This window comes from Psammomys obesus, unplaced genomic scaffold (genome assembly GCF_907164565.1).
Source record: "Psammomys obesus unplaced genomic scaffold, mPsaObe1.curated_primary_1811, whole genome shotgun sequence".
Taxonomy (NCBI): domain Eukaryota; kingdom Metazoa; phylum Chordata; class Mammalia; order Rodentia; family Muridae; genus Psammomys; species Psammomys obesus.
In genome coordinates this window covers 16,554,730-16,582,492 of record NW_026585689.1, presented here as the reverse complement: position 1 = coordinate 16,582,492, position 27,763 = coordinate 16,554,730, and the positions used below count along the sequence as shown (strand labels likewise).

General features: G+C 36.6%; 1 protein-coding gene across 1 annotated transcript in view; it reads right to left on the bottom strand.

The window, feature by feature from the left end:
- Nucleotides 1-7,611: 7,611 nt before the first annotated feature.
- Pros1 (protein S) overlaps nt 7,612-27,763 on the bottom strand; it is a 66,581-nt gene continuing 46,429 nt past the window's right edge. Inside the window, exons 9-15 of the mRNA XM_055594437.1 lie at nt 25,442-25,557; nt 22,148-22,337; nt 19,752-19,919; nt 18,205-18,373; nt 12,831-12,979; nt 11,157-11,382; nt 7,612-8,939 (exon numbers count right to left, since the gene is read on the bottom strand). Of these exons, the coding sequence (XP_055450412.1) occupies nt 8,782-8,939; nt 11,157-11,382; nt 12,831-12,979; nt 18,205-18,373; nt 19,752-19,919; nt 22,148-22,337; nt 25,442-25,557 (1,176 nt within the window). The 3' untranslated portion in view covers nt 7,612-8,781. The remainder of the gene's footprint in view (nt 8,940-11,156; nt 11,383-12,830; nt 12,980-18,204; nt 18,374-19,751; nt 19,920-22,147; nt 22,338-25,441; nt 25,558-27,763) is intronic.

Genomic DNA, 27,763 nt, shown 5'->3' with positions numbered 1-27,763 from the left:
GATAGATAGATAGATAGATAGATAGATAGATAGATAGATAGATAGATTGATTCTGGGAATAATCCCGTGAGATTAGGGAGGCTAAGATATTCTACTACTGGTTCTCTGAGACCTGGAACACCACTATTATAGCTTATATCAAGTCCAAAATCCTCCAAAACAAGGAAGTCAATGGGCTAACTATCGGCCTGAGGCCAAAGACCTTCGTACTTGAAGGTCACTAGTACAACTCCAGAATCCAAAGATCAGAGACCCAAAGTTCTGACATCTAAGGGTCAGAGAAGAGTGTCTCAGCTCTAGAAGAGGAAAAACAAAAACAAACAAACGAACAAAAACCTGACCTTCCTTCTACTTTAAGTTCCATCCAGACCCTCATATGATTGCATGTTCACTGCTCATATTGGATGACAGCAGATGTTCCTTAGTCTGCAGTCAGACTCAGCGATACTGTTCTCCAACTATCCATGTACCCTTTAGTTCAGTCAAGCTGACAACTAAAAGTAGCCATGACAGTCTCTTAAGAACAAAAGTGAAGAAAACTTGCCCAAATTAACAAACTGCACGTATTTTGAGGATCTTAATTCTACAATAGTTCATTTATATTTTATATTTTATTACGCAATTAGAAGAGCTAGATTTTTTTAAATTATTACTGAATAGTCCCCTGAGCCCAGCAATAGGGAGTCCCTAAAAAAAGTATGAAATATATACTGTTTTCACACCTTTACTCGTCATGATTATGGGACAATTTTTTTCTAAGCCTAATGGTCTCATATCTTGTAGTTCCTACTCAATTTAATTAAGTGTAACTACCAATTAACTCCATTAAATCCACTTTCCTAAATCCAGAAGTGGTGTCACACTCCATTAATACCAGCTGAGACAGGTGACAGGAAACCATGTGTCAAAAATAAACCAATGGCAACATTAACAACAGAAGTACAACACTTTCCTAAATATTGTGTATTAATTGCAGGTTGGTTTGTTCTTACGTAATAACTTAGTTATTTAATAGTCTTTGATCTGCCCACTACAAAAGGCCTTTAGGTTTTTTAATGAAGAGATTTTAAAGTTCCTAAAGAAGAAAGCATTACATAATATCTGCTTTTAATTCACTAGATCATGAAGTATAAATTTTATTTGAATGAATCTGAAAATGAAGCCCAAATTCAATATAAAATTATATAAAATAACCACAATAAATCAGTACCTTAAAGTAATTCTTTCAAGAAGCAATAAAACCATTATAATGCTTTCAGAGCAAATGCATATAAATGAATTATAGTCGTTCATTTTCTTAGAGTTTCTATTGCTGTGAAGAGACACCATGACCGTGGCAACTCATGTAGAGGAAAACATTTAATTGGGACTGGCTTAGAGTTGAGAGGTTTAGTTCATTATCGTTATGACAGGAAGCACGGCAGCAGCAGGCAGAAATGCTGCTGAGGAGGTTCACTATCATTATGACAGGAAGCACGGCAGCAGCAGGCAGAAATGCTGCTGAGGAGGTAGGTGAGAGCTCTACATATGGATCCTCAGACAGCTGGAGGAGAGAGAGACTTGGTCTTCAGCATCTGAAACCCCAACACCCACTCCCAGTGACGCACTTTCTCCAACAAGGCTGAATCTACTGCAAAACAGGCTACAAGTCTTAATAGTGCCATTCCCTGGTGACTAAGCATTCAAATCTGTGAGTTTTTAAGGGACATTTTTATTCAAACTACCGTACCTAGGTTCCTTATCTTTCCTGTAACATAATTTATAACCCAGTCAGCATGTGTTCTTTTGTTATATTATGTATTATAAATGGTAGTTAAGGGTCTGCAGAGTCGGATCAACAGTTAAGAGGTCTTGTTGCTCTTACAGAGGACCTAGGTCTGATTCCCACAACCCGAATGGTAGCTGCCAACCTTTAGTAACTCCAGTCCCCCAGGATCCAATGACCTCTTCTGACCTCAGGAACCAGGCGTGCACATGGTACACATACATATATGCAGGCAAAACTCTCATACACATACAATAATAAAAAAGTAAACCTCAAAAAATTAAAGCTAGTTAAATGCAGCATTTTATAATCCCTCCTTTGTACCTATAGTGTATGTGTGTGTTTAATCCTATTTTAGAGTTTTATTAATTCACTTCGGAGATCACAATTTCTCAAGCTAATATACGTGTTAACACAAGACTTAAAGTACAACCACTACATAAGACCTATGCAGATACCTCAACTGTGTAAATGTCTATCAAGTTTTTTTGTTATTTTATAAAGAACGACTTTCCAAGACTCTACTGCAAGAAAGCTGTTATCTACTGAATGCTTATTGAGATAAGCCTAGCCCTAGTACCTCAGAATATGACAGACCACATTTGACGGTACGGTCTTTATAACTATTATCAAGTTAAAATGAGATTATTAAAACTGGGCCCAGTTCTATATGACTAGTGTCTTTATAAGAACAGAGGAAACGTGGAGGCACCTAGGACAGGCAAGATGCTCTGAATACAGGAAAAACCCAGGTAATTACAAGTCTTTCTATGGAAGAGAGACATAAAAGAATATTCTTCATGGTGCCCAGAAGAATGAACCCAGACTCGGATTGTTAGTTTGGATTTTGAACTTCAGAAATCCAAGATAATAAATTTTGTTGCTTAAGTCATCTTTTTTATGGTTATACGTATTACACACAAAACAGAGCTTCTCTAATTCATCCAGACGCATACCTGTGCATTCATTCCCTTATCTCTTCTTTCATAGTCATTGCTTCTTTCTTTTCCCTGGTCTTGATATTAAAAGGGTTTGTGTCTATTCTTCAAACTAGCATAAGCTGAACAGAGATAGAGGCAAGAAAACATAGTCTGGATTCCTAAAACTTACAATAAAAGCACCAGAAAGTACTGTAAATAGAATACTTTAATTAGAGAATACATGGGTAACAGCATTGTAAATTCCTTATGTATATTAAATTAGAAAAAAAAATCCTCTCAGTGGACACTGACAAAATCTATGATAAAATTTTGAAAGTGATACATATTTTTAAAACATAGAAACATAAAAATTAGTGAGACATTTAAAACTAAAGGATTTAAATAAATAAAGAGAAAAAGAAAAAAAAACTAAAGGATTAAGTTTTGGTTTTAGAAAACAATAATAAATTTTGCCTACTGGTGAATGACGAAAACAAATCCTATAAAACTCAAAAATAGCAGTAGGATTATTATAATATTCTAGACACCCTGGCCAATATAATAAGTAAAATAAATGAAGTACAGGTACCAGAAAATAATTCGGACTATCTTAATAATAATGTGTTACTTGATCACCAAAGAAATCTACTGAATTATATTCCAATTAAATGGAACATACTGTGAGGTGACAAATTATAACATAAATAACAGATAATACTGGATATTTATGAGACCAAGAAAATCTCTATAGCTTCAATAAGAAATGGAAAGCATATGATAGCAAAATTTACCGAAAATAAGAAAACATTTGTTTTTGAAACAACAACAAAAATTCAAAATTTTGAAAACGATATACAACATTGCTGCAACATTATAATAAAAGACTGAGATGTGCTTAGCAGTGGAGTCCTTGCCTACCATGTGTGACACCCAATATTCAATCCTCAGTTCTAAAACAAAACTTTCTTCTGTCTCAAAATATAATCACTCGGCAACTGAGGATTTTGACACATGGATCCGAATGTGACTTAGTTCAGAACATACCACTTACTGAATACTCTGCATCTGTTTCTTGACTATTCTAATCTAGGTACTAAGTAGGAAGATGCCTTTGGTAAACAGGACGGCATGAAGAGGAGGTGACCACACATAGCCTGGGAGATTTGTCTCAGTGATACCAACCAGCTCTGTTCATGAGATTCCTATTTAAAACACATACCCACAAAATTTCCTTCTTTCTTCCTTTCCTCTTTCCTTCCTTTGTCCTTTTCAGAGTCCTTCCTCTCATGTTTGCTTATTTTTGAAACAGGGTCTCACTTCTTGATCAAGGCTGCCCTTGAACTTGTGATCCTCTTGCCCCTGAATCCCACCTGAGACTAAAGCGATGTGTCAACACACGCTGGCCGCAAACTTTCTTTGGATTTACTAGTTATATTTTATTGTCAACTGGACAGACCCTAGAGTCACTTGAGTAACACAATTGATGAACTGTCTCAATCAGATTGGCCTGTGGTCCTGTCTGGAGGACATTGTTTTGTTTGCTAATTCATGCATATGGGTCAAACCTACTGTAGGCATTACCTTTTCCTGAACAAGTAGTCCTAGGCTATAAATGGAAGCTACCTAAGCAAGTAGCATTTCTTCATGGTTCCTGCCTCCAGCTTCCTATTTTGAGTTCCTGCCTTCAATATCATCAGTGATAGATTGTGACCAAGATATTTTAAGCCAAATAATACTTTCCTCCTCTATGTTGCTTTTGGTCATGATGTTTTACTACAGCAATAGAATAAAAAATAAGATAAATAGTAACACTAAACACTAATTTTTGATATGTCAGATAAATAGCTTTCAGACATTAAGGGAAAGTTATTTAAATTATATATCATTATATATTACATATTAATTGTGTCCCTCAAGGCCATGTGTTGAAGGCTTATTCCCCAGTCTGGGACACTATTATTAGCTGGTTGAACCTGTAGAAAGTGTGACATGGTAGAAGGATGCTATACCATTGACTAGAGCCCTTGGAGAGGATAGGTACCTCACAAGCCCACCTTCTTCCTCTTCACAGATTTCCTAAAGTACACAGCTTGGCTCCATCACAGCAAACCCAACAGCTAAAGTCCAATGACTATGAACTGGAGCCAAACTAAATGTCACTTCTTTCTTTGTTGTTTATCACATGCATTTTGTGAGATGAAAACTGACTAACACATCTATAAGAACATAAGAACCACAAAAGACACTTTTCCCATTTGAGTTGGATCCCTAACGTTTCTTTCATCTCCAAATCTAGCTATCTGCATATTTGTGTTTTGCTCACTATCACAATGCCGGTCCCCAAAACAAGATAGTATGTCACATTTTGTGTACCCTACAAATAGATGTTGAATACATGTGTTTGTTACTGTCTTCCATGCTTCTTGCACCTAGAACATGCTCATTTGTGTTAGGGGGAAAGAAAACACCTGGAGATGTGTGACAAACATGAAAGAAACAAGAAATTTGAGGCTAGTGGTTCAGTTGACTTTTATTAGTACCTATCTTAGGCATTTCAGCCAGAGTGAGAAGTTAATTAGCAGCATTCACATAAGTCTTCACCCAATGATATTTAGTTGAATGGCTTCCTATTTTCTCTTACAGAGAAACCTGGAATGAAAAAGAAATCAGAGACAGTTTTTGGTGACAGTTTCTGTGACTACTAGATGATATTTGGCCATGAGTTCCACCTCTAAGCCATTAAAACATCATCTCCCTAGGTTGCCATCCTCACCGTGGATAAATTATCAGGGTATCATCCTGCCTACTCTTTCCTTCTCTCTTACCCCATTGTCTATTTATGCACATTTTTTTTTCTTTTTACTTTTTGTACCAAGCACAGAGGTCCTTGTGCTATGAGCACAAGGGATAAACACCAGGGAAACATCAGGAATATTAAACATACTTCAAAGGAAGAGATGTATAACCTGTTTTCTCCCCGGAAGGCTGGGAATGGATGCAGTTAATAGCCTCATAACCTCGGTGCTATCAGTCTGGCCAAGCCACACCAGGCTCCCCCTGACTCTTTTGTACCTTAGTCATCCTTTCCAGATTCTTATCTCAAGCGTTGTTTTCCAGTCAATCTATAGAATCCACCTTTATGGGAGTTGTCACATGTACTTTACATAATGGGAGCATCAGAGGAGACAGTTGGAGAGATAGGACTTGACTACAGGGCAATTTAATAGAATTCTATGTGTGTCCCTCTCATTCAGCCAGCATCTCACTAAACTTCCATTTCTCCCTCCTCATAATCTCCTGCAGCGGCCTATTTCTCTGCTACTGACCTTACCAAACTCAGACTCATATTTGAATTACTTGTGCATGAGTCAGCAGCTCTAGACTAAATACATCACAGCATGAGTAAGATATTTTCTCTACTGTTTTTCTAGACATTATCTAGCTCAAAGTTCAATTTACATAAGCAAAATAATGTTGAAATCTGCATAGTTCTATTAAGTATTATAACATGTCTTGCTTATACTAACATATATCAAAGCCTCCCAAGACATTGGCCCAGATAAATTCACCTTACTCTTGTACTCTGAAAATATAAACACAAAGTAGGCAGACACAGGTACTTCTATAGAAGATCCAATTTCAAAGACAAGGCCTCTGGAAGTTTGAATGTTGCTAAAGCAGGTTACCTATGCCAAAGATCATCAAAGCTATCCTGTTAATAAGTAAAGGACTGATGTGGAAGCACTGAACCGAAGGTTCATTGCATTGATTTCCTAGGACATACTAAAAAGAAAAGGAAAAAGAAAACAATCTGAAATGAATGACTGGAAACCTGGGAGCTATTTATCAAGCAATGAAATTATTTCCTATCCAGTTGAATTTAGTTCTTCAAGCCCTTTGCCTCCACCATTTCCTTAAAAACAGGCATTTCTATTTCACAGCAAATACCAAAATTCATGATCAAATCAAGTATTCTAACTGAAATATTAGACCCCTCCTCTCTAAGTGTGACTGAGTGTATCTAAAAATATATGAAATTTGCAACTATTTTTGTTCTCCATTATACCTCACTGTATGTAGAAAGGTTTTTCCTTCTGATACAAAATTTGGAATTGACCTCTATGGTTATCTTTGTATGTAGTATGATTAAGTGAGAATTAAACAATCTCCAAAATGAAGATGAAAATTCACTTTATTTTTTCTTTTCTTTTTCTCCTATTTCTCAGTTTCTTGTGCCTTTTCTTTATTAACATATTTTAGTTAATTAGGCATAATTCTGTGTTGCATATATGTAATGTATTTTGATCACATTCACCCCTCTCTTCCTTTGTGTTTTGTGAACATATATGTGCATGGTGGGGGGGTGTCAAACAGCTGTTAAGACTCTGAGTATCTATCTCAATTGCTCTCCATCTTTACTTTTGAGATAATATTTCTTACTGCACCTTGAGCTAGTTTCTACTGTATTGGCTGCCCAGTGAGGCCCTAGGATCTACCTATTTCTGCTTTTCTTCATCATTGCCATGGTTAAAGGACAAGCAGTCACGCCTTGTATTTTAGGAATGCTCTGGATCACAACTGTACAAGGACTTTATCCCCCAAGCCACCTACTCCTGACACCCTACTCTACTTATAGTAGCATAATCGATAGTGCCTTGCTATTATTCATCATCTATTGTACACAGCAGGAGAAAAACTACATCCCATAAGTGATCGACACCGTGTCTAGCCAGCTTGAGACACTCAGTATGTGTCATTCTTGCTCTTCTTCCCCTTGTGAGCAACACTGTACAACCAATATAAGCGTTCACCAAATATTTCAGACATCCAGACTTTCAGCTGGAGTTCGGCACTATAGTACAGGAAGACTTAGACATACATTATGTAATTTTGTGCTACAAATTGTTCAAATAAAGAAATGATTCATATATTTTAAAAATACATGTCATTTTATTATGTTTCATGTGATGTAAAACATCTGCAGTAAAATAAAACTCAATTTCTCAGGTGACAACAAAATGTCTGATACACACCTAAAATAATCAATTTAGGAAGAACAACAAACAGCCTGGACATGCAATGCACTACCAGCAAATGCTTGACAATTTTATGTCTGTGCTTCTTTCATTACAAAGACAGAACAAATAACAGTTTCCAGCATCCCTCTTATCATTATCCTTTTCTTAAAAGTCTACTCTACATTTCATCATTTTTTAACTTCAATAATCACATTCAAGCCACCTACAGTAATTAAAACCCAATTAATTTGGGTGAATCCAAATCCAAATCCAAATCCAAAGGGATTCATGGGTGAATCCCTCCCTCACCCCATGCATTTACTCTCCTTTCCACTCCTAAGGGCTGCTCCTTTTCTGATTCAGACCTAGTGTGGCCTCTACAGCCTAGTTTGAAGAATGTGTCCACCCAGTGTTCACACCCTTTACGGCATAACCTGACGTCTCAGATAGAAACCAATGCCTTCGAGGCAACATTCCTTGTGCTGCTCTTGTGAAAATCTTCCCTTGTTCTCTAATTCAGTGAAGGTGTAGGCTCAAGTGTAAAGCCAGGCTAAAAAAAAAAAAAAAAAAAAAAAAATGAAGCTTGAGCTAGGGACTCTCCACTCCAAGGAATTACTTTGGAATAAAGCTTTGGGACTTTCTATTCAATTCGCATACAGTGTGCTATCTGTCAGCTCTGCTGCTTCCCTGGGCAGAAAACAACAGCAAAGGCACTATCTGCAACTGTTAACATTCAGTCACATGACCTTTTGTTTGGATTTAACTGAGGCATCTTCTGAGAAGAATAGATATATTTAAATACTAGTCCAATGATGCTGAGTTTTACTTTTAAAATAAAAAAAAACTAAAGCAGGATCATTTATAGCAAATAAATTTAAATTTTTCATGTGTTTCATTATTTAATTTCTAGACAGCAATAGGAGAAAGACTTTTTTTTTTTATAAAACGTGATGTATATAACAAAAATCTGAAGGACAAAATACCACATGATATTTAAACATTGCACATCAAGGGTAACACCTGCCAGCTGGTGATAAAAACATGAGCATAATCACACCAAGAGAAGAGAAAACAGATGTTATAAGTTCTGGATTTTCCTAACTGACGGACACGAGTGAGCGCTAATGTCGTTATGTTTAGAAATGGCTTCATCCAGGTCCAGCTGCGCACCGTTGACGGTCACTTCCATGCAGCCACTGTAGAAGGCGTTCACTGGTGTGGCACTGAAGGAAATGTCTGGGAAGACAATGTCTGGCCATTAGTCCAATATTCAGCATATGATTGGTTGACAGCTACAAAAATTACCCAAGACTTCACAATTCCAAACAAATTCTAATCCTACGAGAAAAATTACCAATGTGATTCTATTCAACAGATGCCTGCTACTCCAGGCATAGAGCTCAGCAGTTCATGAGCTCTTCTCATTTCATAAACACAGTCATTTCAACCAAATTAAGGGAAAATGGTCACACTTGAAGGGGAGAGGAAAGCATATGTTCATGATATTCCACATTTACTGTAAAGTAGTAAATGTTGGTTTCTCTTTAACTGTAAACAACATTACAGTGAACCTAGGCCACCTCTTCAACTCTAAATTGTGGTGGTGTCTTCGAAATCCTTTTGAAATGTCACGGCAAACATGGCTTTTTTCTACTTTCTGGAATAAAAACAGCTTTTTATATTTCCCAAGAAATAGCTTCTGGCTGAGCATAAAAGCTAGTCATAATAAGGGACTGACTTTCATGTGATAATATTGTCCTACAAAATCTGTTTTGAATTGTTCCCCAGTGAGTCATTTGAGGTCATTAGTGCCTTCGGGCTTTCCTGCATTTTCACTCTCATTACCAAGTTTCGACCTAGATGTTCTTGTACCATCCATGGTTTCCTAAGAACCCTAGTCTAAAACACCTTTTTCTCTTTTGGCATTTCTTCCTGAAGGATTTGAATTCACAGTGGACATTCTCTTGTTCTTCCTTCTCAGAGCAGATTATGCCAAAAATAGATACTTCAAAATTTCTGCCTTTCCAACACATTCATAAAATCTATATCTTTCAGCCAAATGCATATTTTAGGAATCCTCTTCAAGTTTCGCTAACATCACTGATTATGCATTATTTTAACCACAATGCCATCACTGGTTATGACAGTAACTTATCCCCAGAGTACATAAAATAACTATATATTAATTATAAGCAAACATTAATTTAAAAAATCTTCACAGTCCAGCGCAGCAGCATATACCTTTAATCCCAACACTCAGGGAGGCAGAAGCAGGCAGATCTCGGAGTTCAATGCTAGCCTGGTCTACAAAGCAAGTCAAAGAGTACTGTCGATGTACTGTGGTCATTGATACTATTATTACTGTTTCAGACTGTCCATAGCCTCTGAACTCGAGTGAACTATACCCACTTTTGCTTCTTCCACTCCCTATATTTATTCATCCAGAATTAAAATTTGAAACTGTAATGTTTATATACCACTACCTTGTAATAATACCCAGGTCTTCCACAACAAGCCCCTAAGCCAAGTCTGGAAGTCACCAGTTTACTTATTTTACAGACCCATCTTGGACTACCCCCTGTCTCAATATACCTTACTTCTATATTCTCCTGTGATGACACACGGACCATTCTACCTATATGCACTGCAGGACCCACTTCTACCACCTAGTTAAATTTACTTAATCCCGTAAACACCAAATTTATACATATATATATATACATATATATGTACTATACAGATAATATATAAATATATATTCTCCTATCCAGAGAGATTGTTCTTGGCCCTCACAACCAAGTCAAGTCCTTATTTTCACGCTCTAAACTTGATTTGTAATGTTTCTTCATAGAGTGCATCACAATTTTAATTACTTTGATATCTCCTTATTGTTAACTTGTTTAATGTCTGTCTCCCGAACTAAACTGTTAGAAGCCTCAGTGGCAGAGACTTTCTGTTTATCTGGGTACATATTCATAATTGATGAATTAAATGTAGAGTAAACACATATTGGATAAGTGATAAATAGAGTGAATAAGTGGTAAGCTTACGATATTATCATGAGAATAAAATTAAATGACATATTCTTTGTGATATAGATCAACCAAATGTATCAAAAATCAATTAGTCTCACTAGAAGTAAAGTGCTAGTATAAGCCTCCCAAACAAGTGTGAAGGATACTGAAAGTTTTGTCTTCCCTTTCAATGCCATATTACTAAAATTCTGTGTTTAAGATATTATCTATTTAAGCAGGCATGATAGTGCAAAGCTTTAATCCTAGCACAGGTAAGTGGATCTCTGAGTTCAAGGCCAGCCTGGTCTACATTGTGAGTTCTAGGACAGTGAGACCTATATATATATATAAATGTCGCAAAAAAAAATATTAAGAAAAGAAAAACAAGATATTTGACTCAAAGCCCATTTTCAGAACGGAAGATAAAGTAGACAAATACCTGGAATGCCCCCTAGGTAAGTGGCCACGGGCCCTTGCATTGCTTTGTCCAAGACTGCCAGTTGCCCTTGAAGATCGTTGGAGTAAACGACATCTTTTCTAAGTGATGTCCACAGTTCCAGTCCTTTTCTGTTAACATTACATTTTAGTTGGGATTGCTGTTCAGAGCACAGAGTTAGGGCCTCTATTCGAGCCGCCACCGAATTTTCAACAAATACCAGAATATCCTAAAGAGTAGGACAAAGACTTCATATGAACAAGCACTGAGAGTAAAGCCACTTAGAAATAGCTTTGCTCCTTTGAAATTCAAAAACTAAATTTCAACAAGGAAAAAAAAAATGGAGCCTCTACATGTAAATGTAAAGTTGTTCGTTTAATTTTAACAATTAATTTTCAAGCATACATTAGATTTACAAGATCCCAGTATAATTAAGATGTAAATGTATATTGTCTTCTGAATATTCAGTTAAAAAAACTGAGTTGTATCACTAAATAAAGAAAAACTAACAAGACATGCCTAAGTAATACTTATGTTTACAAGGATCCCTAATTTCAAAAGTTGCATAAGAAACAGAAAGAGTGAACTCTGTGTTGAGGAAAAATTCCAGTCCTTTAATATGCATCAAAGCAGGAAAGCTTGCCTGCACCATCTAAGTAATCATATAGACCAAGGACAATGGGGGTAAAGAGGCCTAAGAAAGAGACCAGGCTTTGTGAGCAATACTTACAGTAGGTAGCAGAAGAGTCTCAAGAAAAGAAGTGTTTTATTTTGCTAGAATTTTCAAATTTTCAATTTGTTGGGGGTGACCTCTGCTGTTAACTTACAGATGGCAAAGAGGAAATAGAAAATGGAACCAAAATAGAGACAGATGCTATGATGCTTCCCAGATACTAAATGTAGTCTCAAATTGCCTCTTAGGTTAAGATATTTATGGTGAGTGAACATTGTTCTGGAATTTGTGGCCAGCCTGGTCTACATGTGAGTTCCAGGCCAGCCAAGGATACACAGGAAGACGGGGGTGGGTGGGGTGGCAGTTGTTACTCACCAGAAACTCATTTCAAATTACACTGTAATTTGCAAAATGAATCCCACCTTTCTGTTGATTACAGTGCAAACAAAAGAAATCCAACCTTGGCATAAACATAAGCTGTTTCCAAAAACTTGCTGCAATGCACCGTGCAGGACACAAGAAGGGAGCTGTTAGTTATTAACATTACTAGAAACTGGAAAAGCATAGATCTCCTGATAAAGTTTGCATTTCTTTGTACCTAAGGCCTTTCCATTCTTCCTATTTCCAAACTGGAGTTAGTAAAGAGAAATCAAGTGGGGTAGTTTCAGTTTTCTCTTCTTTTTCTGATCTGATTGTGGGGTAAAAGATTTAACAAGTGCAAGGGAGAACACACAATTCCAGCTGTATCCTAAACAGCTGAGAATGGACTGTTATCACACCCTTATTCTGTGTGCAGATAGATTCCCGGAAAGCTTCTCAGATCCTTAACATGAGTGGATTTCTATGCATGTTGTGATATCACCAAGCAGCCTGTGTGACCATACTTCCAGATGAAAGGTTTCCTAGCATCCCAATATCTTCTCTTTCTAAACCTTGGAAATTGGCCAACAAGTCAGGGAAAAAAAAAAGAGAGCTTCATCTAGATAGGGAATAAGGTTGGTTACCTGAGAATTTCCAGAGCCGGAGTCCACCAAGGACAAGGCAAAGGGCACTGTGTCCCCAGAAACCAAAGCAAGCATAACTCCAGTGCCAGTGGATGGGCGAATGTTCAAGGTCACATTTATTTGCCAACCTTCCACATTGGTTTCATTATCTATTTAAAATGATAAACAAAGTGGGACAGAAAATAATTATGACGATTAAAATAGAGAAAATAGTAACTATCAATTATTATAATCTGATTAATATTCAAAGGTACTTTCTGAAGCACTAAAGACTTTAATGCTTTTTCTCAATGACATACATCACCTAAGCAAAACAAAACAGGGTTGTTGTTTTGTTTTGTTTTTTTTAAAATGCAAGTGGAGTCCTCTCTTTTCCATTCTTCCAAGAGGAAGATTCTGTATTGTGATATTAAGGAGTACTCCAAATTTACCCTGCTTTCTCTTTGACAACTCTTTCATCTCATGCAAATTCACAAAGTTCAGACCTCAGCGTGGCCGGACTTTATAGTACACATTTAGAAGGAAGCTTTAGCAGGTTTACTGTATTCTTTCTGAGAAAAAAATACAGGAACAGAAGCCATCCACTCCCCACCATTACTCATTCCCCAGCAATGCAAGGGAAAAATATGTTCTATGTACAGGGAGAGGTAGACAGTCTGGTAACAGAGAAAGGCTGTGAAGTCCATGGTTAATTTTCAAACTAGGTTGGGGATTCTTGCTCTGTGATAGTCTTGTTTTAATACGTTAGTCTCAATTAAATTACTAGGCTACTTATCTACCTGCCTAGTGGAGTGTAGGCAATAGCACATATGTGTCCCTATCAACACTTTGTTTTTCATAGCAGACAATAAATACTCACTGAATTTATGTTTTCAAAGTACAGTCATGCACCACATAATTATAGTCTTGTCAATGATAGAGACACCTATGATAATGTTCTCCTAAGATTATGGCTCCTAGTGAAGTTATAGTTGGCTTGCTTTATATAAGTCTGTTCTGTGACGTTCACCAAATAATGAAATTGCCCAGTGACACTGTGATGGTTAGCTTTAATCATCTTCTTGACATAACCTAGAATTAACTGGGAGAAAATTCTTAATGAGGGACTGTGTACATTGGATTGGTCTGTGGAGGACTGTCTTAGTTAAAAAGTTATTGACATAGGAAGACCCAACCCCCTGCAGGTGGCAGAACTCACTAGGCAGGTGGTCCTAAGCTGTAAAAGAGTGAACATTTTGAGCTGAGCATAAGCAAACAAGCAAGGGAGTATGAATGCATTCATTTCTCTCTACTCTTGGATATGGATGTAACTAGCTGTTTCAAGTTCCTGTCACTGTGACTGAAATGAACCCCTTTCTCCTCTAAGTTGCTATACAGTTTTCAGAACATAGTCACTCACAAATAACTATCTTAATTAAATTCAAGTACTTTAAAAAATTAGTTTATAATATAAATGAAGACTTTCTCATTTAGTGTCGCATATTCTGTATACCACTTATAGTCTTTGAAAGGTAAAAGCAAATGAAGAAATGTTTTTCTTTTGGCTAAATGTTCTGTTTAGCTACATATAATGAGACTACACTTCTCATTATAACTCTTACCCAGAAAGAATATATAGAATTATTTTGGAATTAAAAAAGATTGAATTCATGAATGTTAAAATGTGTGGAAGTTAAACATTAAACATTAGTTTTGAAGTAAGCTGTTTTAAATTACCCACAAAATAACTTAAAGTAATTTTTTAAGCTACAATGTAATGTACTTAGATTTCTTTTTCTGGAAAATTTTCTTTAACAAATCATGTTCTGGGAAGGGGACTTTCAGGGAGCCTTTCTGCTTAGCTTTTTCCTTGTAAAGCCAAACAAAGACATGAGCTGTGAGCCAGAGCCCACAGGCAGCCCCAGAGTTACAATTATGACAGCTAAAAACCCATCCTGGACATGCAGATAAGCCTGGAAAGAAGCAGAGGAAGGGCCTACCTGTCCCTGGGGCATCCGGAAGCTCTATTTCAACTGGGCTTGGAATATAAGTTGTCTGACAATTACAATGAAAACTCAATCAAAATCATTACTAATGTTAAAAATAATTTGAGTTCTTATTAGCATGATTACTTCTGATGCTCATTTTCCTGAAATTAATCAAAATTAAAAGGTCAGAGGATGGGCCATTTGAACTCTAGTAGCTAGAGTCTGGTTGGAAGCAGCCGAGTTCTCTCGTATTGCCCTTCCTGCCTTGAACAAAAGGTCTGTCACTCCAAGAGCCTGCCAGACTAACCTTATGCCAGCACCAGCTATTTAAAACACTGCATAGATACTGTGACATAATGACACAACGACTGAGGCTAATTGCTCAACTCTGGATGGTACAGCCTCTTGGCCAGGGCTGTTTTGTTATCACATCCCTACAGGACTCTACATGACCCTGTAATGATTTTCACTTAGACCAGACTAAGGGCACTGACCCTGGTAGCCTAGTAGAGGAACTTATAAGACCAGCACTAAAGAGCCAACATTGTGGTTGGTGGAAAGGCTCCTACTGTGGCTATAGAAGCAGGCTGTTTGGCTCATCGTGCTACTTCCTCTGGTGTTGAAACAGCAGGACTAACAAAAGGCTTCTCTGAAGTAGGCACTTGTACCAGTATGGGCTGAGCTGGTACATGTGAATCCAGAAGCAGTACAAACAACATCAAGGCAACGAGGAGGAGGTCGTTGAACTATAGTGGCAACAGAAACAACAGAAGAGTTGCCAACAGCAGGCTTAGCGGGGAAAGCAGCAAGGCAACTAGCTGCTTGACGGCTGAAGAAGAAGCAGCTGAAGAGTGAGAGAGTAACCAGGGCAGGATCAGGCAGTGGTAGAAGCAAAGAGGGTAGAGACTTGCGGGTGGAGGTTAGAAGGTGTAAAGAGCCAGGAAAGAGGCCCTGCAGGCCATGGTTGCTAGAGGAGTTCTAAGAGCTGTAATACCTTTAAGGCCAGAGGGTCTCAGATACCCCAGAGCCAGGCACTACAACAGCAGCAGCTGTTAAGGGTTGTGGGATTTCAACTTCCTGGGCTGTGACTACAGAACTAAAGGTCTTAGTTGACAAAGCCTACATATCAGTCTTAACGCTAAAGAGTGCTACAAGCTGCTGCTCTTGCTGCCTTCCCACTGCCACCATTATCACTGTCAAACACTAAAGGATGAAGTGCTGCCAAAACTCAGGACCTGCGGAGCTTTTCATTGCTCACCCCTGATTTCTATGCAGGCAGAGCAAAGATCTCAGCTAGCAGGTTGCTCACAGGATCCGCCTCCTGGGTACCTGCTTTATGTTAAGTAAAAACTGACCAGTGGGCTGCCCACCACTGAGACTGAACAGCCCAGTCAGGTCCACACATTCTATATACGTTTAAGTTCCTATTTTGCACAAAAGGACCTGAATAGGAACTACAGGCAAGAATCTTTCCTACATCAATACACCTATTCCTTTGTTCCAGAAGCTGCTACCTGGCCCACTGACGGTCAGAACTTCATCCTCCATCCAGCTCGAGCAGATAGCCTGACAAAAAAGCAGTGCATGTACCCCTTAGTGTCCAGACTCTGTCTCTGTTTCTGGATCCACGAACCTGACTAAGTCATACAAGTAATTACTACTAATATAGGGAAAGGTATTCAACTTAAGTAGAAATTAGCAAAATAATATTTTTAGGACACAGAAAATTTAAATTTGATCTCTCAGATTGGAAATCTATTTTGAGCATGGACTTTCTGCATTTTTTTAAGAGTTGCAATAACTATTCTTTAGAAGAGAGTGTAATGAGTCCTGTACTAATTACATATTACTAATTACTAATTACATATCTGCAGGATCTTTGACGGAAAAAATCTAGTTCCAAGATTCTTTCATACCCCCCTAACATCACAAAATGCAGGATGTATACTCAGAGGGGTCACAGCAGGTTATTTATGAAGGCGCACACAGACTTAATTATGACCTCAATCTGAAAAGACTTTCTATTCTACTTACAAAAATAAAAATAAAAAACACAAATAAAAAAAACCCTAAAATAATAAACTAGACAGTAACAAAACAGAAACTTCAATTACATTATTAGCACACTTTCCAAAGCTATTAAAAATAATAGGTGAAGCTAGGTGACATATTTTTTTAAAGACTAATTTATTATATATACAGTGTTCTGCCTGTATGTACACCTGCACACCAGAACTCATTATAGATGGTTATTAGCCACCATATGGTTGCTGGAAATTGAACTCATGGCCTCTGGAAGAACAGCCAGTGCTCTAAACCTCTGAGCCTTCTCTCCAGCCCAGGTGACATATTTTGAAAAGCAATTTATTTGGCTTACAGTTATAGAGGGTGAACACTAAATAGCATCATGGTGGCTCTTGTGAGGCTTAGGGTAGATGGCAGGACCAATACAGAGGGAAAGAACTCAGGAAGGAAAGTGAACCCAAGATCCTTCACAAAAGGCTTTATAAGCTTTATCATCCCACCCTCACGTAGTAATTCCACAAATGGCTCAAATCCCAACTAAACTGACCAGTATCCCTCCATATCCATGTCAATAAGGGCTCAGCCAAAGGAGCAGTGTGCTCTTTTCAGACATAAATACTGTTCATGTCAGACTCTACTATTGAATGTAAAATGCCCACCCCTAAAGCAAAACGTTATAGGACACACAAAGACACATGAGAAAACAACACACAATAAAAACAACATTTTCAAGGTTACAGGAGTACAGTTGCTGCAACTTAAAATTTGTATTATGAAGGCCAGGCAAAAGCCTTTAATCCCAGCACTAAGGCTGAGGCAGGCAGATCTCTGAGAGTTCAAGGCCCAGCCTGGACTTCAAAGTGAGTTTCAAAACAGTTCGGGCTGTTACACAGAGAAACCCTATTTCAAAGAACTGAATAAACAAACAAACAATCAAACAAACAGTATGAGCATGTTGAAGGGTCAGGATGAGCTACACAACATGTTTAAATACACAGGCAATCTCAGCAGAGCCAAGAATTTTAACACACATCACCAGAAATGACAGAAATGAAATACAGTGGTCTTCTATGCATTGATGAAAGAACACTTGAACTGATTGCAAACACAGTGAACCTTAAAACTAGTCAATTGAATCCACCCCCAATGAACCAAGCAAGCTATAGGTCAGTAAACTTTAAATAACAATAAACATTAATAAGAACATTTGACGGTGTATTTTTCCTGAAATTTTCATAAGAAGTATTTAACTACACAAATAAGACAATGCCTATCAAAGCAGCCACTCACTTGGTGATGTTAACAGAATAAGTCTTTGCAGGGTGTCAAGGACTGCATTTGATGATTAGATAGAAAGGAGAAATGTAACAGGGATCACTTACTATAATTTATGCTGAACTGAGCAATTCCAGAACCAGGGTAGTAGGAGCCTTTCTCCACCGTGAGGAAGCAATGCTTATTCTGTTTCCCTTGAATAATTTCCTTTGCACCTAAAGCTCCTTGTTTCATCAAATTCCAGCCTCGTATACATCCGTCCAGACGAGGATTAATCTAATGCCACAAAATACAAACCAAGGAGTACATTTTAAACTTACGTAGAAATGAATGATAGTGTAGGTTGAATTTGTGTTGAAAACCCTTTCTTTGGCAGTTTATTAAAATACTTTTAATTGGATCAAAGTTTTCCTCTCTGATAGATTATACTTATCAATAAAATGAGACTATACCACTGCAGACCTCTGGTGGTGTCCTGATAATATTCACGACTCTAAGTCCTATCGGCTTTTCCCACATCTCTGCATTTCTGAGGTGGCCCTGAGCTCTAAGCTGTTTCTTGTCCTGTGTGTGTGTGTGTGTGTGTGTGTGTGAGTGTTTTCAATATAGGTTCATCAACCCATGCAGATTCTAATTCTCTTCAGGAAAAAGAAGAGTTGTACTCTTCAAGCTAAACCAAAGCATCCAACCAGCTTCAGGAGCCATGGCCCCCACCTTATAAATGGATGATTCTTCCTGAATCATTTGCTTTATTATTAAAATAGCATAATTCATCAATTTCAAAAGTTTGAAATGTTGATTTTGGAATGGTTTAGTTAATCCAATTTAATATCACATAGAAATCTATTAAAAGTTAAAGCAACTGTGGGTTAGTGAAGAGAGAAAGAAAGGAAGAGAGAGAGAAAAAGAAAGAAAGAAAGAAAGAAAGAAAGAAAGAAAGAAAGAAAGAAAGAAAGAAAGAGAGAAAGAAAGAGAGAAAGAAAGACAAATAGGTAGATAGATATAAAGTAATAAATATTTAAGTTAGGTCAACCAGATCACAGGGCCATGAATTCAAGTGAAGTTTTTTTAAACTCTTCAAATATAACAATTAATTTCTTGAATTCTATTCAATGGTTATTTGAGAAGCATTGTATTCAGAACATTGTATTCATCTGTTGTAATTAGCATTTCTTATATTTTGTTCAATCCACCGTATGTGCTGCCCTTAACCTCCAATGTTAAATCTTAAAATAAAGGTGAGAAAGATCTTTGGCTATATCTATATCATCTGTATCTATAGCTATAATTTATATGTGTGTCTGTATATATGTATAATTTGGGGATTAAATGTATGCTACATTAAATGTACACTTGGTGGCTGAGTCTGGAATAGTACAATGTGAACACTGAGCTGACAACTTGAGAATTTAGCAAACCCACTGCTTAAAAAACAATGAAGCAATTTAAATGGACACAAAACCACAATGGTCATTTTTTTATTTCCTTACTATAATTTCAATGGTCTAAAGTTCATTTCACATGTTCAATACAAATGGTCACACTTGGTGTGTTTCCTAAAATTACTTCCATCACGTGTCATGAAAACTTATCTTCAAACCCATGACAGAGAAGGGAATCCTCCCAAGATGAAAGGAGCAAGCGACATCATTACCGGTTTAATGAGCGCACTTTCCACTTTCCGAGGTAAACCTGCAAAGTATATTTTGGTGTCCAGAAACCCATCTGTAGGTTTAAAAAGGCTCCCGAGTTTGTTTATATTCATCACAGCTTCTTTAGCTATTTTAATGCTAACACTGTCATCTAATTCTTCCACAGACACCTACAATTAATAAGAAAAGGCAAGCATCACTTGCATGGCCATTTGAAATAGTAGAAAATACTAGATTGAAAAAAAATCATATTATTCTATTAAATAATTTTGTATAACAATCAATTTAATATAATTTTTAATTTGTCCAAACCCACTTGGAGAGCATAACTGTGACAGGTGTGATATAAACACATTTTAAGGTGGGTTATAGATCTTAATTTCAAATTAAAAGGACCTCTTACTAAAAACAAACAAACAAACAAAAAGCCACTAACATTCTTAAGTTTTAACATTCACTTATAATATAACCTATACTTTTAATCCCTTTATGCAATAAAGTAAACACTCTCAAAAAGAAACATGAGGCTCTGTCCATGAGGAAAATATTTAGTACTCTTCATTTGCAACTGATGCATTATACATACAGAATCAATAAAATAATAAGTTTGTAATATGAATTACAAGAAAGCAGTAATGCCCAGCATTCTCTGTAGCATACACAAACTGTACCTTTTCAAAATTTAAATTAGTACTTAAAAACCAAGTGCTTGTTTTTAAAAATGATTAGAAGTGACAGTATGCACGAGTAAAAATTCATCCTAGACAATCTGAAGACGGTTGCTGTAACTGCTTCATTTACGACTGGCGCACTCCCAAAGCAAAGGCTTACTAATCAATAACAGAAAGCAAACAATAGCATGTGGACACAGTAAAACGTAAAACTCTTCTCATTCCCTTTGACCAGCATTGATTTCTTGGGAATTGCTGGTCACTTGAATGCTTTAACTGTCACAAATCTCTGTTGCAAGCAACATTTGAGTTTTGAAGAGTATAAACCACTTCGATATTTCCAAGACTTAATTTTGCATTTCTGTGTTAAAAAGTTTGGCCATAATTCAAGACACATGCTTCTGATTCATGTACCTGCACGCGTGACCCCTGAGTTGAAATCTGCATGCATAAGCTAGATTCACTTATAACTCCAGTTGTACGCTGTTTATATCTGTGGATTCACATCACAGAAGTGAATACCAATTTCAAAACATGAACATAATTTTGAGCAAAGACTTACAATAAAAAAAATGTCCCCAAAATGTGTCCACTTTAACCGACCCCACCATGAGCACGCCAACCAAAGCTACAGTCTTCTTTGTTCTGGGTTGCTGCAATGCTCTTGAGACCTCTGCACTACTCTCCACTGGCTAGTTTCCAAAAAGCCATCAGATTTTGATCAGATCATTTAAAATGTAAATCACATCCTGTCACTTCTCAAAATGATCCAGGGACTTCCCACACAGCATAAAATCCAAGTCTTCACTATGGTCCCCAAAAACCCTCATCCAGGTGGCCATGTTATAGACCTCAGTTCTGACTTCATTTTTTAAAAAATGATTCTTCTCTCCCATTCCGATGCATCTAGACTCATCTTTAGGCTATTTGTCAAACACATCCTCCCCATGAGACTTGGAACTTGCTGTTCACATTGCACAGAATCATTTTATAATCTCGCCCATATTTTTCATGACTTGTTGTCTTAAGCCTCTGCCCAGATGGAATCTTGTCAGGTTCGACTCTTTGACTTCACATGCTCACTAACTATGTAAACAGTCAGTGTCTCACTAATGCCTTGCCTTGCTTTCCTTTTTCTTCATCACATCAATAAGTATCTGATACAATTTATCTGCAGTTTGCCAAGCAGTGTTAGAATGTAAGCTTCATGTAAGCCATGACTGCTTCACTCATCACTATTATTATGCAAAAATGTTAAAGTAGTCTGGTTACTAAATCTCCTAAGTATATGCTATTTGTTTAAAATTGGCTACTTATCTATGTCCTTATATTTAAAATTGAATTGACTTTTTGGTAGTTACTGCATGCATTTTTCTAAGTAAAAAAAAAAAAAAAAAAAAAAGTGCTCATGACAAATAAGTATAGTTTTAGTTGATCAGGGGTGTCTTTATACTAACTGTGCCTGCTAATGATTCCTGTCCTACAGGGAGATCCAGTACCCACCCTCCCCCAAAAGCAGCTACTAAAAGAGTAAAAATTTAAAAACAGAGAAGTTCAAATAAAGAAAGGAACAATTTCTCAATTGCTACCAGGACCGAGTGTGTAGAATGATTGTCACATAATATTGGTTGACCAACATTGGTCACATATTTTAGTTTGCTACCACTTGATAATTTTTCAAAAAGTACATCAAAGTAAGGAAATTAATTATGAAATCCTGTACATACCATATTCCATATACCATTGTTAATAAAATTGCCTCCAGTTGTGATTTGGGTTGAAAATTCATTCTTAAACTGCACTTCAATCTTTCCATCTCGAAGAGCAATCAGGAGCCAATTTGAGTGATCGAGAGACTCTGCATACAGTATAATGCCCTCTGAATCAAACGTCCGGAAATCAAATTCAGCTGAAAATCTAAGGAAAAAGACACTATTCTTGTGAGAGATCTAGAAGGGTCAATGATCCCCCAACATACATGCACGCCTTGAACTGGCAAACAGTACTATACTAAAAGAGAGAGATAAAAAAAAAATTAACAGAGCAGAGTTAAGTTGTTCATAGATTGTCTCTGATTCCATATATATTTCAAAACCAAGCTATTATGTTTTCTTGATTATTCATAGTCTTGTTCTCAATGAATCAATATTTTGGTAATTTTTTTCACTTATGATATGTGTTTCGAAGACATCGTTCAGATACTAGAATGTACACGCTACAGGAGCCTTTTATACACTCTAAATATAAGAGTAAGGTGTGTGTGTATAAGAGAGAGAGGGAAAGAGAAAAATGAGAGAGGAGTGTGCGTGCACGCGCGCATTTACTGAATCCACCTGTAACTAGTAAAAGATGTTACAATGGCATACTTGTTTTATCTAGCAAAAGGCATGTGCTTCTATGATTTCACATATGACAGAAAAGGATCTCTGCAACACAGCTTTTAGATGACTAAAAATATAAGTAGCCTTTCACGTAATCATTAAAAAGAAACAGCGTGGCTCTGCATTACCCTCAGATCAGGACTGTGAGCTTCAAGGGATAACCAAGAAAAAGTGACCATGAACAACTGCCGTTCTTCCCTGAGTAGTTCTGCCACAGTAGCTGCCCTGAGCACTGTACGTAACACACCAGGTTCGTGAGAGACATGATCAGAGTAGTGTGTGTCTTTCTTCTTATAAAAAGCGTGGCTCTCTATCACCAAAGGGAAGCTAGAGGGGCTACCATGAAGAAAATGGCTTCCAGGAAGGTCTGAGGCTCTTCCTCTCAGTGAATAAAAAGTTTCACAGAAAAGAGAGAGGGAATTAAAGGGGGGGGGGAGAAGGGAAAATGAAAAGACAGAAAGGAAGAAAGAGAAAGAGAAAAACTTTCCAGAGATTTCCAAACACTGTAATAGCAGTGGAAGAATGCATGAGAATTAAGCTTAGGAAACATAGTCTAGCTAGTTGTTGAGTGACTGTGTACTCACTATAATAATGCTTGCTGTCACCAAGAATCTGAACATGTATACTCTATAGCTATTACAGGGAAGAAAAATCTTATGGGTGTTGGGTATTGATTGAGTGCCTGCCCTTACGATGTGTTAATAAGAATCATCATGAAGATCCCCAAGGCACCTGCCAATGAAAATGTTTTTAAAACAAAAACAAATAAGAAAAGGAAAAAATAGTTGTATAGCTATCTATTATGTAAACTAAGTAAAAAAAATTAAAGACCAAGTAAAGAGTTAAAAGTCTCAGAACTTCTGATTGTTGTTAATAAGTCAACAAAATATTTATATAGTTCACACTTTATTGCATGTTAGTAACAAAGGCAGTTTTTGTAGTGGGGACAGACAGTCCTCAAAGGGAACAAGGAAAAAGAGGCTGAACAAATATTCTCATGTTTTGAATTTCTGAAAGGGATAAAATGTGAACTGTGCTGGATAGATAACACTGTGATAGAAATACAATGACCTGTTCTTGTTTTTTATTTTATTTTTATTTTTTAAATAAAGAACTACTTCCTTTAGCATAAGGACTTATGTCCTTTCTCACAATTGTGTGAGCATTTGGCTGATGTAAAAAATGAACTATCTTGCCAAAAACTAAATCTGTGTTTGGTCACGATCTTCCAGAAGTTGATCCTATTATGGAGATAATTTCCTTTTCTTTGTAAAATAAAGCTAAATGGTATTTCAAAGAGTCATTTTTTTTGCATATGTTCTTTCTGGAATACATCATCGCATCCTGACTCATTACATTGGGGATCAATTTATTCTGTTTCCAAAGTATTGCAGAGTTGAAACAAGGCAGAATTTGTCAACATTTGGCAGAGCTAAGGGAAGCAGTTGGTTATGTAAAAGAGAGGTGAAGAGATTTGCTTTAAACAAATCACTTTATAAATATTTATCAAGCTGTGCCTCTTCTATGTAATGTATGAAAGATATTACAGTTCTGAGAGTGTAAATTAAATAAATCAATGAAGAAGCTAAAAATACCGGGAAAGTTGTTTTGCTAATTCTGATCCATTGTTAGGTATCAAGTTAGATAGGCTGAGTTGTCATAAAGAAATAAATAATATGAAAGTAAATTCAGCTGTATTGTGTTTTCTCTTTCATCCTCATTGTTCTTATAGCAAAATAGGATTTCCAATAACCTCATTCACTAGAAAATTTTTTTTTCAGAAATATTTGTGGTAAAACCAGATATTGAGGGAAATGGAATCTCCACGAAACACACCCACTTAAATAAATTTTATAAGTTTTAATGCTCATCCATGTAAGAGTTCTACACATTCAGTTAAATTGGTTAGTGAGTAAACAATGTTTCTTTAAATTCTAAGCATACAAGATTATTTACTTAATATACTTTGAAAGTTAAATTGGCTAGTGAGTAAACAATGATTCTGTAAATTCTAAACATACAAGATTATTTACTTAATACACTTTGAAAGTTAGGTAGACTCCAAACTTCAAACAATGTTTCCTTCTCTTTGTAACAACAAAATTCTAATTTATTGCTTCTTGTTTCAACACGTATGCATTGAGAAAAGTTGACAAATTAAAATCATGACCGAGAAGCACGAACAAAAACACTTTTTCCAAACTCAATCTAACTACAAGAAGAGAAGCTGAGGTATTCAAATCTCCAAACCAAGTAACCATTTCTTTAGAATATTTCAAGCCACTTTGTTATTAGTTTTGAATATAATAATAATCCATCAATACACTGATTTTTTCACTTAGGTTTTATAATATATAAAAGAAGGGTGAACATTTCACAAGGGTTTTCCAGCTTCTTAGTCAATATGTAACTAATGGGAAATGGAAAATGATAGGATAAAGTAAGTTTACATTGGCAAAATGAGCCTTGTTGAATTTGAAAAGGCTCTAGTGTGAAAATTACACGTGAAAGATCATCTAAATGGTAATATACCCAAGTTACCATAATGATAACAAATCTATGGCTGTCAATATTTTTTGTCTTCCCTTCTATCCTTTACTGTTTAACCTGTATGAATTCTGACTGTCATTGGTTCCTTACCTGGTGACTTCTGGCAATCGAAATTTCAGATATAAGACAACTCCTGCAAACTGCTCGGCCAGGTATAATAATTCATAATTCTTGTCAAGGTTCAAGGAAAGGCACACTGGAATAACCTGGAGAAAAGAAAATGTATGGATTACTGTCTGTTTTTTGTATTCTATCTTTAGTGCCCAAAATAGTCTCTGAAAAACACTCACATTAGAATGTCTTTGCAAACAACAATGAAAATCTTCCATTTCCTTGCAATACCTATGCACAAATTCCCTAAAAATATGAGTGTGTGGCCTTAGATTATCCTTATTATTTCTTTCACACACCTTGCTGTTAAACATAAATGTTTTCTTTAAGACCCAGCAAGTATGTCTTTAATAAACTGTACAATGCCTCACATTAATTATATCGGAAAATTATTCATACGGTTATTAAGAAAAAGTATTGTGAGCAAAACTGTGCTATTTGGATACTCAAGAGAATACTGACAACTGAGGAAATAAACTTTTTTCATTTTTTTAAAAATTTACATGAAAATGGTTTGAAGTTGTGTGATTTTTTTTAATCGAGTACTCATTTCTTAAAGCTGAATAGAAACATTAAAGTAGAAATTTATCTAGAGATGAGATTTCAGGTGAAGGACATTTCGAAATGAATTCTCCACAGTTATTAAATAGAGCCCCAGAAAGAATATTTTTCATAACCATTCCAAGGTGGATAGGAGTATGTTCAAGTGAACATACTTAAATAATAAGAAATTAAAATATAAAATAAGAAATTTTACTACATAGCCTTTCAATTGAGTAGCCACGGAATTACTACCTACATCCATTAGCCTCCTGCTCTCTCTTCACATGGATAGTGTGAATGATTGTTTATTGATTGATTGACTGATTGGTTTTTCTGTGCATATCTTGACTCATTTCTGGTGTGTGTGTATGTGTGTGTGTGTTTGTGTGTATAGTTATAGTTATACACAGTGAAATCATTATTTAAGAATTTTAAACAGTCTGACTCACAATCATCTATCATTTCCCCTTCACATGTTTTAAAATGAAGACTAGAAAGAATCACTAGCATGTGCACCTTATTATCCTTAAAAGGAAAAAAAATAAAAGGAAGGAAGGTGAGGGCGGGTCAAATGCTGACTTATTTATTCAATAAGGGAAAAATTAAAACCTTTCTGCAAACTGATTTCTTGGGTCAACTATGCATTAAATCTGAGTGTTGAAAAGTGTGCTTGAAGTCCTGGTAGGCCACAGAGGAGGGCTTCGCAGCCAGTCCTGAAGATACCTGATAAAACAGGATCAGATGAATGGGGAGGGGGTCCACCCCATCAGTGGACTTGGAAAGGGGCACGGTGGAGAGGAGGGAGGGAGGGAGGGAGGGACTGGGAGGGAATGAGGGATCGGGACACGGCTGGGGTACAGAGTTAATAAAATGTAACTGATAAGAAAAAAATAAAATTAAAAAAAAAACATATCACACTGCAAAAAAAAAAAAAAAAGAAAATTGTGCTTGTGACACAATGAAGAACAACTGTTCTCTGAATTGTGATAAATTTAATGATGTTAAATCTTCTTGTGACAATTTTGCTTTAGCAGAAAGTTTGTGAACACTTATAAGCACAAACAAGCAGTGTGCAGGCTTTCCAGAATGTAATATAGACGGACAGCAGAAAATGCTATCACTAAAATTTCTATGTAAGATTCCTTTAGTGGGACTAGAGGACAATGGAGACGCCACCTTTTCATAATCAGCTCCTTGGAAAACCAAAGACAAGAACTGACAGACTTTAATTACTGGTTAGAGAAGTGAGATCTGACACCCGTCTCTGAGACTGGGAGGAGACATGTCACCATGAATTGCAGAGGGAACTATCTAAACTTGATTCCAGGATCCTAACACTTCATAAGGGATAACGATCTGGCTGGAAGCTTTCTGATAAAGGACAAAGGCATCACCCTCTCAAGTGAAAATCAACCAAATAGGCCTGTCAATCATCTAGGCAGGAAAATGGCACTCAGGAAAGTTGTCTATCCTAGTGATTTTGTAAGCCGAAGGAGAAGAAGAGGAGGAGGAGGAAGAAGAAGAGAACAATGACTAAATTGCCTATGGCCATAATGTACTGTCTAGGCACTGTGTATTGTCAACTTGTGAGAATGTTCTTCATAGTCATCCCTTGAGAGCCATCAGCTCTGCAATGTTTTCTCTGGCTGCTAAAAACTCTTACCCTCTGAGAGAATGTTTACCTAGTCTACAGTAAATTCACCTGTCTTCCACATTGTGTTCTGTATTTCAACTGAATTCTTTCAGTGAAGATCATCA